At 42.1% G+C, this 14402-nt stretch overlaps 3 protein-coding genes across 5 annotated transcripts in view; 1 reads left to right on the top strand and 2 right to left on the bottom strand.

Moving 5' to 3' along the window:
* Positions 1–121: 121 nt before the first annotated feature.
* LOC101332588 (small ribosomal subunit protein eS4, X isoform-like) lies at positions 122–955 on the bottom strand. The gene has a single exon (XM_019930833.3). The coding sequence runs from the start codon at positions 938–940 to the stop codon at positions 149–151; it is 792 nt and encodes a 263-aa protein (XP_019786392.1). The 5' UTR covers positions 941–955; the 3' UTR covers positions 122–148.
* A 1235-nt stretch (positions 956–2190) lies between these two features.
* Positions 2191–14402, top strand: part of PEX14 (peroxisomal biogenesis factor 14) — a 144337-nt gene continuing 132125 nt past the window's right edge. Inside the window, exon 1 of one of the 3 annotated variants that reach the window (XM_073796190.1) lies at positions 2191–2263. In XM_073796190.1, coding sequence (XP_073652291.1) covers positions 2228–2263 — 36 coding nt within the window. In that variant the 5' untranslated portion in view covers positions 2191–2227. The remainder of the gene's footprint in view (positions 2264–14402) is intronic. The other 2 variants (XM_033843450.2, XM_073796181.1) reach the window with 2 other exon arrangements.
* On the bottom strand, positions 12494–12986 carry LOC109549259 (large ribosomal subunit protein eL32-like). The gene is given in 2 exon segments (XM_033846745.2): positions 12494–12644; positions 12646–12986. Coding segments are annotated over 2 exon segments (435 nt in total). The 3' UTR covers positions 12494–12550.

The following is a 14402-nucleotide window of genomic DNA, read 5'->3' as shown; positions in this document are numbered from 1 at the left end:
CTTTCAGTCTGGCTGAAAACATAACAGAGAAGCATAAGGTACTCGCACATTTCCACTCTTTTTTTTTTTAACACTAAAGAGGGTTTTAATTATGTAGTATTATCTATAAGTACAAAGACTTTCCCAATCACGTCACTTAGAGATAATTTTATCCACTGCTCTGTTTGGCTGCCAGTCTCTTGTCTCTCTCCTCAGCAATGGTAAGGCGGATACCCTTTCCACGAGGAAGAGAGATCCATGGTTTGTTGCCTTTGCCAATAACAAAAATGTTGGAGAGCTGCGTGGCAAAGCTATTGCTGTTGGCATCTTTCACAGGAACTGCATCAAAAGAACCAGGATGTCTCTCCCGGTTAGTGATCACACCAATTCTTCCCAGGTTAGCACCTCCAGTCACCATGCACAGGTTACCAGTGTCAAATTTGATGAAATCAGTAATCTTGCCAGTCTCCAAATCAATCTGAATGGTGTCATTCACCTTGATGAGGGTATCAGGGTAGCGGATGGTGCGAGCATCATGGGTCACCAGATGAGGGATTCCTTTTGTCCCCATAAAGACCTTTCTCACTTTGCATAACTTATACTTGGCCTCCTCAGGTGTAATACGATGAACAGCAAAGCGACCCTTGGTGTCATAGATCAGACGAAAATTCTCTCCAGTCTTGTCAATGCTGATGACATCCATAAAACCAGCAGGGTAGGTTATATCAGTGCGGACCTTGCCATCAATCTTAACGAAACGCTGCATGCAGATCTTCTTTACTTCATCTCCTGTTAGGGCATATTTAAGTCTGTTCCTTAGGAAAACAACTAGAGGGAGACATTCCCTCAGATTGTGGGGACCGGTAGATGGACGAGGAGCAAACACACCAGTCAGTTTATCCAGCATCCAATGCTTTGGAGCTGCTACGCGCTTCAGGTGCTTCTTGGGACCACAAGCCATGGCTGTGCTAGGCACGGAAATAGCTCCACTCTTTCGATTCCCTGCTTCAGCTCTGCAAATTGGGTTGGGACCTCGGAACGAAATGCTTAAATAACTAGATTAAACATTAAGGTCTCAAAGAAACCAGAGACAAAAGGGTAAATGCGAACCACATCACTGTTGAGATTGTTTAGATGCTGCTTGACAATATATTTGTCTTTGTTCTAATACTGTTACTTATGGAAAAGTCTGTGTTTTTCACTCCTGAAAAACTAACATTTAAGATTAAAGTAATAATTTAAAAATTATCAGAAAGTTTCCTTGCTTAAAAAGGGGCATTCTCCGCGCACCGCGATGAAGAGTGGCCCCCACTTGCCGCAACTAGAGAAAGCCCTCGCACAGAAACGAAGACCCAACACAGCCATAAATAAATAAATAAATAAAATTTTTTTAAAAGGGGGGGCATTCTATATAAACAAGGAATAATTATCAGCCCGTATTCATTCAGGGTCAATCTCTTTCATATTTTGTTTATTAAAGGAAATCAGATATTATGAGAAAAAGACATGTAAAATTGTTTGGTAGGAGGAATTGTTAACTGAGGCAACCCTTTTGAATACACCATCATTGATCAAAAACCAACTGCAATGTAACTGACTGATAGTTCTAATGTATGCAACCCTTTCGTATAATTTCACAATTAGCTTAAAATCTAACAACTCAACCGCTATAAAGTGAAAACGGTTCGTAGAAGCCTCTCCTCTCCAAAAAGCCCCCTCTTCCGAGTTCTCCTAATAGACCTGCATACCGTTATCAGACTCCTAGCTCCAAGATGTAATTGCGTGTGTGTGTGTGTGTGTGTGTATTTGGCCTAGACTTGAGAGCAGGGGTTGAGTCTTGCATCTTTTTATTTCTCGCGGCTACCAAAGTGCCTGGCAAATGGTAGGCACCCGACTGAACCATCAGTTAATTAATTAATTTCCAGGTTTCTTCACATTCGTTCATTTATTAAATACTTAGGGTGTCCCTACATGTGCCCAAGGTACTGTGAAGATGGGCAGAGATTTAATTCAATAAGTATAATATACATATAAGAAAGCAAAAAGGACAGGCATCGTTCTTGCTGGAAAGCAGAGACCTAATGGAAACAGTAAGCGGTGTGGGGGACGTGGGAGCTCCCCTCTCCTCCCCGGGCGTCCCCCATCGACAGCTCAGTTCCGGCTACTTTAGTCTGGGCGAGAGAGCGAGAGCGAGGGTGCTTGGGAGAAGCCTCGCCCAGCGGCGATAGACTAGTCAGGCCTCAGAAAGATGGCGTCTTCGGAGCAGGCAGAGCAGCCGAGCCAGGTGAGGGTAGTGGGACTGCCCCGCTGTACTGGCGGGGACCCCGCTGGAGGGGGCGCTCGGCGGGTGGCTGGGAGCCCGGTGGGGACCCTGAGCCTCGGAAGCCGGGGGCTCCGACCTCTTGCCCCCTCCGGGGCCCCGCCCCTCCCCGGGTCTTCGCCGCCCGGCCCCTCCCCGCGTGACCCCTCCTTGACCACATTCCCGAGCAGGGGCCCGGGGGCGCCCGAGGGCCCCCTCCACTTCCCGCCTGCCAGCCCCTCGGGTCCCACTTGTACTTGGCGAGGTCGGTGGCGGGACCCTTGAGAGGCCCCCCAGGCTTGAGCTGCGAGGGCCCCTGCTTGAGGAGAGGGGTGAGAGAGGCTGGATCGTTCCCGGCCCTTCCCTCTCGGGATAGGCCTTACTCCATCAGGGTTCCCTCTCTCTCGCAGCCTCAGCCTTCTGGGTGGCCCCGCTGCCAGCCTCTTCGTCTTTAGTCACCTTTGCGTTTCCCCTGCCAAGTTGGAGGGGGGGGAATGTACTTGGACCCTCTCAGTGCGTTGGTAGGAAGTGGACTCACTGTAATCAACCGACGCCACCGAGCTTTTGGTTGGTGATCCGTCTTTGCTGCCCACAGTTAGGTTTTCTTGGCCAGGAGCTCTAGCTTTTCAGCCACAGAATCAGCCGAATCCCACTCCAGTCGGGGGACCTTGAGGACCAGTGCTCCTGCCTGTCCGTCTGCTGTCAGGAAGCAGTGGATGCTAAGGCCTCTGTAGGCGTTTGTAGTCCAAAGGTGGGGTGGGCTGAGGTGAGGAGGATGGGGTAAGCGGTACCTTGCAATTACGGAGTGTGTGCTGTCATGCGGGAGACAAATTACGCTTATTATCTCGTTTAATGCTCATTACAACCTTTATGAAGTACGGGCTATTAACCGCCATTTTGCAGGGTCTGTAACGCGCCGCAAATCAGTTGCCTGATTAAGCCTGGGTTTGAACCCGGCTGCGTGTGAGTCCACTAGCTGGCCCTACATGTTTAAGTTTAGTTAGGATTAGACAGAGGAGGAAGAAACTGGTTTCAACCTGGACCTCATCACTCATCTCTCACCTGCTTGAAACACCTGTGGACTTCTCAGCGGCCTCCTGGTATTTCAGTTCCTTCCTTGGAAGAATACGGCTTAGTGTTTCTTATTACTCTTTTATTCTTCATGATCATTCTGTTACAGGAATTGCACATAGAGGAGTTGTGAGTTCCCCAGACCAGCTTCCGTTAGCAGAGTGAATGATTCAGAGAGATGTCCAGATTGTAAAACGTGAGAAATATCTAGGGCTAATTCTGGTCTTCTCACTGTCGGAAATTCTGGAGTGTGGAGAGTGTCCTGGTGGTGGGGTGGGCCCTCCTTTCCTGCCTTAACCCGCTTAGCTTGCTGAACTGCTGAGGCTCCTCAGAATCTAGGTTCCTCTGAGCTGTTACATGTTAGGAATGCCCATAGGCTGGGATTAAAGGATGCCAGCGCATGTAATTTGCCTGTGCTGTGAAGGTTACTAAAAATTCTGCCACTCGGAGCCTTTGTAGTGCCCAAGGATTCCTTTGGTTCTGGAAATTGTCCTCTCTGTACACGTGCAAGGAATCTAGGTTCCTTAAGGGGGCTGGGCCAGCACTTGTTTGGTTTTCAACTCTGCTGCTGCTTTGCCCTCCTTTCCAAAGCTGATAGAGATGGGATTGCATCAGAAAATGCTGGCAGCTTGGGAAAAAACTTGAATGCTTTACGCCAAATTCTGTCACTGACAATAAGCTGCAAATGCACACATAAAAAAAATATTTTTTTAAGTTTTATTTTTGGCTGTGTTGGGTCTTCGCTGCTGCGCGCAGTCTTTCTGTAGTGCGGCGAGCGGGGGCTACTCTTGGTTGCAGTGCGCGGGCTTCTCATTGCGGTGGCTTCTCTTCTTGCCGAGCACAGGCTCGAGGCACGCGGGCTTCAGTAGTTGTGACTCACGGGCTCTAGAGCGCGGGCTCAGTATTGTGGCGCATGGGCTTAGTTGCTTCGCGGCATGGGGGATCTTCCCGGGCCAGGGATCAAACCTTGGTCCCCTGCATTGGCAGGCAGATTCTTATCCACTGCACCCCCAGAGAAGCCCCAAATGCACACATTTAAAGTAAACCAACTCACTTTAGCAGTTGCTTCTCATTTCATTTTCTAGTCCTGATCAGTGGGTTTCCCATTTCTCCAGTAAAGCAGTGTGGAACTGAAAGAATGAACTGTTTGGGTATTTCCTCCAAACCTGGTTTGTGTCTGAGAAGAACGCATCACACCTTTGGGACTGAGGCAGTATTCTGTCTCTCATAGAAAGTTTGTTAGTTGGCCGTGTGGCATCAATCTCTCATTTTGAAAGATTAAGGGTAAATAACCAACAATTTCTTTCTTTGAAAGGCAGTGTAGAGCAGTGGTTAAAAGTATGGACTCTGGAGCCATCCCCACTGGGCTAGGATCCTAGCCCCACTACTTACCAGCTGTGTGATCTTGGACAAGTTACTTAACTTCTCTGGTCTTAGTTTCCCCATCTGTAAAATAGGAATAATACTAGTGCCTATCTCATAGCATTGCTCTGAGGATTAAATGAATTAACTTATTTTAGAACAGTGCCTGACACAGTGTGTTACCTATTATTATTCCATTCAGTAAACTCTGGAGTTTCACTTACAAATCATCTAAGCCTTTTCTCAATCCCTATTAAAACATTTTTTGGGATATGAAATTTCATATGTTGACCACCAGTCCACTAAGGTTGGTTTTTTATTTGCTCGGAAGTAATTTCCTTGAAATTTAAAGGAACACGCTGAATGCTGGTGTTTATCCTAGCTGTCCTTTGTGCCTTTTAGATTTCAGCGATATACTTTCTTTTTCATAATGGTATAGTCTTTTTAGGCTGTCTTCAAAACAGTCTGTTGGAATTGCATTTATTGCTTATCCTGTTTACTCCACATTACTCGGTTTTGTATGGTTAATCTCTTATCAAAGTCCCTTCTAGTCTGTACATGTTATGGCCCATAGGAACGGGAAATGTCATCCCTATTTTTGTACTTTCCCATCAGTTTTTCTGTCTTTAGTGAAGGGCAGAAGCATGGTTCAATCTGATTGTTTAATGGTTGTTGAATATTGAGAATTATTATGGAACATAGATTTCTAATCTGTTCAAGTTCACTGGATATAATAAATTTTGGACTGAGAAAACACAGAGGCAGGGAAGGGAGAAGAGTACAGCAAAGATGTTACGGAGTGGAAGAGCATGGCCTTGTATCCTGACAGACTTTGCTTTGAACTCCGGCACTCACTTACTATTGGACTTGTCACTCTACCTCTCTGAACCTCAGTTTTCTTCTCTGTAAAATGGGAGTAATAATAATCCCATTTGAGGGTTGACTGAAGCCAAAGATGTTAAGAGTGTGTGGTGCATATTAAGTGCTCAGTGAATGTTGGTTTCCTTCTCCAAGTTTCTGTATGCAGTTTTGGAAGATTATTGAACTCTTGAATAACAGTAGTTCAAACAAGACATTTTTCCCCTCACTCTTTATTTTGAAAAGTTTCCAACTTATAGGAAAGTTGAAAGAATAATACAGAGAACTCCTGTAAAACTCCCATAAAAACTTCACCAATATACACTGTTTACATTTTGCTGAATTAGCTTTATCTCAGTCTCTTTATGTATATTTTTGAAGGATTTGATAGTAAGTTACAGACATCATGATATTTCATCCTAGAATACTTCATCTTGTCTCTCGTAAGAGTAAGGTTATTCTCCTACATAACCATAATACCATTATCACACAAGAAGTTTGGTATTGATGAAATATTATTTACAAATACCACATTCAAAATTCTCCAATTTAAAAAAACAATCAGGATCCAATGAAGAAATAGGGAGTGCATTGATTTGTCTCTTTAGTATGCTTTAATTTAGAACGACTCCCTAGCCTTTAAAATTTTTTAAAAACTTTTTACTGCTGTTTAACATACACCCAGAAAGTACACCAATTATGTGTCCAGCTTGGTGAATTTTCACGGAGTGAGCACACACTTGTGTAACCAGTACTCAGATCAAGAAATCAAGCGTTACTGGGACCTCAGAAGCCTCCTTGGCGTCCCTCCCATTACTAGCCAATCCCCCAAAGCTGCCCCTATCCTAACTTAAAATCCATAGATTAATAGCTTTTTGAGTGACCAAGTCTTTGTGGCCAAAAGCTTTACTGTGGAATTCCAATAGATGTGTTGTGGTCAGTTTTGACAAATGTATATACCTGTGTAACCACCACCACAATCAACATCAAAACAATTCCCATATTCCTGAATGTTCCCTTACCTTGCTTCCCAGTAAATCCTAGCCTTTGGCCTCAGGAAATCTGAACTTCTTTTTATCACTATAGATTATATTTGTCTCTCCTAGGATTACATACGAATGTATTCATAATGTAAATATTCTTTTGTGTCTCACTTTTGCTCATAATAATGTTTGTGAAATTTATATTGTATGTCTCAGTAATTCATTACTTTTTATTAGTGGGTAGTATTCCATTGTATAGCCATACCACAGTTTGTTGATCTGTTCACCACTTGATGGATCTGGATTATATTAATTACCTATTGCATAACAGTGTTATTATAAATTTAGCAGCTTAACGCAGTACATGTTTATTGTCTCACAGTTTCTGTGGGTCAGGAGTCAGGACACAGTTCAGCTGAGTCTCACAAGGCAGCAGTCAAGGTGTCTGCCTGGGCTGTGATCTCATCGGAGTCCTGACTGGGGAAGGATCTGCTTCCTAGCTCATGTGGTTATTGACAGCATTTAGTTCCTTATGGACTTCAGACTGAGGACCTCTCTTTGTGACTGGCTGTCACCCAGGACCTGCCCTCAGTTTCTTGCCACATGGGTCTTCCCAGGATGGCCACTTGTTTCCTCAAAGGCAAGTGGACATTACAGTCTTAGATATTGTAACCACATGCATGTAATTACATGCATTCTGTCACTGTTACTGTACTCTGTTGGCCAGAAGCAAGTCATAGTTCCTGCCCACACTCAAGGGGACAACACAAGGGCATGAATACCAGGAAGTGGGGATCATGGCAGTCACATTAGAGTCTTTCCCCCACATGATTGGTTCTAGTTTGGGGCTACTATAAATATTCAAGTGTGTTTGTGAATACATATGTTTTCATTTTTCTTGGTAAATACCTATGAGTGTATTTACTGGGTCACATGCTAAGTGTATGTTTAGTTCTATAATAAATTGCTTACGTGTTTTGCAAAGTTGTACTATTTTTCATTCCACCAGCAGTGTATGAGCATTCCAGTTGCCCCACGTCCATATCAACCCTTGGTATTGTCTGTTTTAATTTTAGCCATTCTAGTGAGTATGTAGTGGTATTTCACTGTGCTTTTAATTTGCATTTCTGTGTTGACAAATAACATTAAGCAGCTCTTTTCATGTGCTTATTGGTAAAGGCTGAGGTTAATTTTTTTTTTTCCCCATATGGATATCAGTTGTTCCAGCATCACTTGTTGAACAGATTACCCTTTCTCCATTGAATTATCTTGCCATCTTTGTCAAAAATAAAAAAAATTGTATATAATAGGTTAATTTCTGGACTCTCTTCTGTTCCATTTATCTATGTTTCTCCTAATGTGAAGGAAATACAGTTGACTCTTGAACAACAGGAGTTTGAACTGCCTGGGTCCACTTATACTTGGATTTCTTTTTCAACAAATACATATTACAGTACTACACAATTCATGGTTGGTTGAATCCATAGATATGGAGGGCTAACTGTAAAGTTACATGTGGATTTTTGACTGTGCGGAGGGTCAGCCCCCGTAACCACTGTGTTGTTCAAGGGTCAATCGTACTATCTTGAATGCTGTAGCTTTATAGTAAATCTTGAAATCAGGTAGTGTAAAGTGTTCTGACCTTATTCTTTTTCAGAATTGTTCTAGCTTTGGTCCATTGCATCTCTATATAAATTTTAGAATCAGTTTATCAGTTCTTACAAAAAAGCTTGCTGGGATTTTTACTGGGATTGTGTGGAATCTATAGATCAGTTTCGGGGAGAATTGACATCTTAACAGTATTGATCCTCTAATTCCGTAAAATGATATATGTCTCCATTTAGGTCTTTTTTTTTTTTTTTTTTTTTTTTGGTATGCGGGCCTCTCACTGTTGTGGCCTCTCCCGTTGCGGAGCACAGGCTCCGACGCGCAGGCTCAGCAGCCATGGCTCACGGGCCTAGCCTCTCCGTGGCGTGTGGGATCCTCCCGGACCGGGGCACGAACCCGTGTCCCCTGCATCGGCAGGTGGACTCTCGACCACTGCGCCACCAGGGAAGCCCCTCCATTTAGGTCTTTGATTTTCCTTAGTAGTATTTTATAGTTTAAAACGTGTAGGTCATGTACACATTCTGTTAAATTTCTCTCTAAATATTTCATTTTTTTTGTATTTAATGTTTAAATTTCATTTTTAATTGTTCAGTGTTAGTGTATAGAAATAAAATTGAGTTTGTGTGTTGGCCTTATATCTGCAGCCTTGTTAAGCTCATTTGTAATTCTAATAGTTTTTTGGGTAGATTCCTTGTTTCTCTGTAGATGATTATGTCATCTGCAAGTAAAGACAGCTTTACTTCTTGCTTTCCAATTTGTATGCCCTTTTTTTTCTTGCTTTATTGCACTGTGCAGGACTTTTAGTACAATGTTAAAAGAAATATTGGGAGTAGACATTCTTGCCTTATTCCTGATCTTAGGGAAAATGCACTCAATCTTTCATATTTAAATATGATGTTAGCTATAGGTTTTTCAATTTCTAAATTTTAAAAATTTTTTATTTTTGGCTGTGTTGGGTCTTCATTGCTGTGCATGGGCTTTATCTAGCTGTGATGAGCTGGGGCTACTCTTTGTTGCGGTGCACAGGCTTCTCATTGCAGTGGCTTCTCTTGTTGTGGAGCACGGACTCTTCTAGGTGCACGGCATTCAGTAGCAGCATGTGGGCTCAGTAGTTGTGGTGCGCGGGCTCTAGAGCTCAGGCTCAGTAGCTGTGGCGCACGGGCTTAGTTGCTCCGCGGCATGTTGGCCTTTGCCAGACCAGGGATCAAACCCATGTCCCCTGCGTTGGCAGGCGGATTCTTAACCACTTCACCACCAGGAAAGTCCCAACCATAGGTTTTTTTGAAGGTCCCCTTTATTTTTACTTTGCTTAGTTTTTTTTTAATCATATGTGTTTTGAATGTTGTCAGGTGCTCTTTTTGCTGTCTGTCGAGTTGATTCTATTGTTTTCCTCCTTTATTCTGTTAATATGTGAGTTACGTTGATTGATTTTTCAAATGTTAAACCACCCTTGCATTTGTTGGATAAATTCCACTTGGTCATGATATATTACCCTTTTTATTGATATATAATGCTGGATTTGATTTGGCAATATTTTGTTAAGGATTTTCACATTTATGTTTATGAGCGATATTGATTTATAGTTTGTGTGTGTGAAATCTATGTCTAGTTTTGTTGTCAAGGTAATGCTGGCCTATCAGAATGAATTGGGAATTTTTACCTTTTTTTTGGCTGTGCCACGCATCTTACAGGATCTCAGTTCCCAGACCGGGGATTGAACCCGGGCCACGGCAGTGAAAGCCCGGAATCCTAGCCACTAGGCCACCAGGGAGCCCCCACCCCCCGACCTTTTTTTTCTATTATACTTTCTGAAATAGTTTATTATAAGACAGCTATTATTATTTTCTTAAATGTTTGATAGAATTCACCAGTGAAGCCACCTGGGCCTAGAGTTTTCTTTTAAAATTTTAGTTGTAAACTTAATTTCTTTTTATTATTTATTTATTTATTTTGGCTGCACCAGGTCTTAGTTGCGGCATGTGGACTTCTTAGTTGCGGCATGCATGCAGGATCTAGTTCCCCGGCCAGGAATTGAACCTGGGCCCCCTTCATTGGGAGCATGGAGTCATACTCACTGGATCTCCAGGGAAGTCCCTTAATTTCTTTTTAAATTAAGTATTTTAAAATTATGTTTTAAATTATTAATTATGTATTTTAAAAACAGATATAAGGCTATTAAGCTTTTCTGTTTTTTTCCTAGGGTCAGCTTTGGCATATTGTGTCTCAAGGAATTTGCAGTCATTTGCAGTTGTCAAATTTGTTTGTAAGGTTTTTCATAATATTCCCTTATCTTTTTAAAAAAATTATTTATTTATCTTATGGCTGTGTTGGGTCTTCGTTGCTGCACGTGGGCTTTCTCTCTAGTTGCAGCAAGCAGGGGCTACTCTTTGGTGCAGTGCGTGGGCTTCTCATTGTGGTGGCTTTTCTTTGTTGCAGGCTCTAGGTGTGCGAGCTTCAGTAGTTGAGGCACATGGGCTCAGTAGTGGCTCACGGGCTCTAGAGTGCAGGCTCAGTAGTTGTGGCACACAGGCTTAGTTGCTCCATGGCATGTGGGATGTTCCTGGTCCAGGACTTGAACCTGTGTCCCCTGCATTGGCAGGCAGATTCTTAACCACTGCGCCACCAGGGAAGTCCCTCCCTTATCTTTTAAATGTATATAAAATACGCAGAGATTTCCCCTTTTTCATTCCTAATGTTGGAAATTAATGTCTGTTTTAATTGATCAGTCTGCATACAGATTTATCAATTTTAGTGTTCTTCAGAACACCAGTTTTTATTTCATTGATTTTCCTCTGTTGTTTTAAATTTTATTTCTTACTATTTACTTTGGGTTTCATTTGTTCTATTTTTCTAGCTTCTTTTCTAAAGTCACTAACTAAAACTGTAAACTTCCTTCTAAGCACGGCTTTTGCTGCATTCCACAAATTTAGATGTGTTGTGTTTTCATTGTCATTCAGTTCAGAATATTTTCTTACTTCCCCTGTAATTTCTTCTTTGACCCATAGATTATTTAGAAGTCTGTTTAATTTCCAAACATCTGAAATTTTTCCGTATTTTTTTCTGTGATTTCTAGTTTAATCCCATTGTGATCAGAGAACATTTTCTATATGATTTCAAGTCTTGTAAATTTATTTTATGGTCTGTCTTGATGAATTTTCCTTATGAACTTGAAAATACATTTTACCGTTGAACAATATAGATTTGAACTGTGCAGGTCCACTTAAAAGCTTCTTTAATAAATACATTCTTCATTACTACACTATTTGCAGTTGGTTGAGTCTGTGGATGGGGAACCTTGGATATGGAGGGTCAACTGTAAAGTTATATGTGGATTTTTGACTGTGTGTGGGTCGCTCCCCCTCACTCCCTTGTTCAGGGGTCAACTGTAATGTATATTTTGCTGCTGTTGGGTGAAGTGTTCTGGGAATGTTATTAGGCCATGTTGGTTGATAGTATTATTTAGGTCTTCTATATCCTTACTGACTTTTTGATTAAGGTGAGAAGATTATTTAAATCCCCAACTATAACTATGGATTTGTCTTTTTATCTTTTAAATTCGGTCTGATTTACTTTATGTGTTTTGAAACTATTATGTGTGCATACTTATACAGGATTATTATGTCTTCTTGACTGACTCCTTTATTTTGGAAATGTCCTTGTTTATCATTGGTAATATCTTTTAGTTTGAAGTTGCCTGAGATTAATATTGCCACTACAGCTTTCTTATGATTAGTGTTTGCATGGTATATCATTTTCCATCCTTTGGCCTTTTAGCTATGTGTGTCTTTTTCTTTAAAATGGGTTTCTTGTCGGCAATATATAGCTCCATCTTTTACTTCTTCTTTTTTTTTTTTTTTTTTTTTTGAAGTATGCGGGCCTCTCACTGTTGTGGCCTCTCCCATTGTGGAGCACAGGCTCTGGACGCGCAGGCTCAGCAGCCATGGCTCACAGGCCTAGTTGCTCCGCAGCATGCGGGATCCTCCCAGACTGGGGCACGAACCCGTGTCCCCTGCATTGGCAGGCGGACTCTCAACCACTGTGCCACCAGGGAGGCCCTATAGCTCCATCTTGAATTTTCTCCCCACCCAGTCTGACAATCTCTGCCTTTTAATTGGAGCGTTTTAACATTTCTTGTGGTACAAGTATACTGTTGGCAAATTCTAGCTTTTTTTTTCCTTTTGAAAAAATCTTTAATTTGTATTCATTTTTGAAAGATATTTTCATTGGATATAGAATTCTAGGTTGACAGTCATGTTGTATCTCCCCCCCTTCCCCCCCACCCTCTGTGGGCATTTTAAAGATACTATTTTTTTTTAAATCTCAGATGGCTGAGTTTTTATGTTTTTGTTTTTTCTTTTTCCAACACAAACACAATGTGCACATGACGTGTCTATTCATTTTCTTTGCTGTGCAGCCTGGCATTGGGATTGGCGACTCTGATGGCCAGCGGGGCTGCTCTTTCCGCAGTGGCTTTGAGTTCTTGGAGTAATCTCAGCACAGTAAGATTTGTTTCACATCAGCAGCCCTTCAAGCTCCTTGAAGTTGTGGACCAGGAACTTCCGGAAGCCACTGGGCAGCAAGAGCTTTGTTTTCCCGTTGCTCCCATAACCAATGTTGGGCATCAGGATCTGGCCCTTGAATTTCCTGCGCACAGTGCCTCTGGATTTCTGCCAGTTCCGCTTAATTTTGACATATCGGTCTGACTGGTGTGGGTTGAACTTCTTGGTCTTTTTGACAATCTTGAGCTTCACGAGAGGTTTGAGGGCAGCCGTGGTGGCTGCCACCTCTGTAGGCAGGCCAAGGAAGAGCTGAAGATACTGTTCCATTGTATTTTTTTTGGCTTGCACAGTTGCTGTTCAGAAGTCTGAAGTCATTCTTAATTTTGATTAATTTTTTTCTGGCTACTTAAAGGATTTTCCCCTTTTCATGAACTTTGAGCACGTGATTATGGTGCACCTTAGTCACTTTTGTGTTTGTTCTGCTTGGAGTGTGTTGAGCTGCTTTGTGAGTTTGTAGTTTTCATCAAACTTGGAAATCTTTCAGCCATTATTTCTTCAAATATTTTTCTTTTTTTGGTCTTCTTTCCCCCTCTCTGTCCTTCATTTTGCTCAGTTTCTATGTTTTCAAGTGCACTTTTTTTTCCTGCAGTATCTAACCTATTGTCATTACCATTCAGTGAAATTTTTATTTCAGACATGTTTTTTCATCTCTGGAAGTTCTATTTTCTTTTTATACCTCACATTTCTCTCCTTACTATGATCATGTTTTCCTTTAAATTCTTTTTTATTTATTGAGGTTTACTCGACATACCACATTATGTTAATTTCAGGTGTACAACATGATTTGATATTTGTATTTTTTAAATGAGTTAAATTCTTGAATAAAGTTATGGCACTGTCTTAATGCTCTTGTTTGCTAATTATTCTAATTTTTCTTATTATTATAGGTCACAGTTTCCTGCTTCTTGACACATGTTGAGATTTTTGATTAGGTGCTGGGTGCTGTGAATTTTACATCATTGAGGGTCTGGATTGCGATCTTACTTGAAAGAGTGTTGAGTTTTGTTCTGGTGGGTGATTAAGTTACTTTTGGTTCATTCTGATTCTTTCAAGTCCTGATCTAGGGTCGTTTTTATCCTAGGGGTGATCTGACACACACCCCCCGCCCCCCACCAAGATGTGGCCCTTCCAGGTCTCTACTGAATGCCCTGATCGAGCAGGGAGAATGCGCCACTCTGGTGGTTGGGACTTGTGAGACCTATGAGGGTTCTGGGAACTGTTCAGCTTGCAGCTTCTTCATCAGTCTTTTTTCAGTCTCGTGGAGTGTCATTCTATGCATGTACACATTTTAATATTCAGTACAGACTTAAGGAAACCTCTGTGCAGATTTCTGGAGCTCCCTTTCTGCAAAGCTCCCTCCTCTCTGGAACTCTGTCCTGCACCTTTCAGCTGACTTAGCCTCCCTGAACTCCAGTCTGTTTCCTCAATCTGTTGCTGTGATCTGCTGGGATTCCCCCCTCCCACCACTGCCCCTGCCCTGGGTCCTTGGTCTGAAATGTGCAGAAATCTGTCAGAAGCCAGGGTGGTCTTAGGACTCCTATCATTTGTTTCTGTTCTGTCAGGAATCAAAGTCCTGTATTGCCTGCTGTCCAGTGTCTACAAACAGTGGTGTCATTTATTTTGTTTAGTTTTCTAGTTGTTTACAGTGGGAGGGTAAACCTGGTCCCTATTACTTCATCATAG

The sequence above is a fragment of the Tursiops truncatus genome, chromosome 1 (genome assembly GCF_011762595.2).
Source record: "Tursiops truncatus isolate mTurTru1 chromosome 1, mTurTru1.mat.Y, whole genome shotgun sequence".
Lineage (NCBI taxonomy): Eukaryota > Metazoa > Chordata > Mammalia > Artiodactyla > Delphinidae > Tursiops > Tursiops truncatus.
Note: the sequence above shows the minus strand (reverse complement) of the source record. Positions and strands in the feature narration are given on the sequence as shown.

Bases quoted from the DNA above. Each gene is read 5' to 3' on its own strand.
- LOC101332588 (XM_019930833.3), bottom strand. From the start codon at position 940: ATGGCTTGTGGTCCCAAGAAGCACCTGAAGCGCGTAGCAGCTCCAAAG.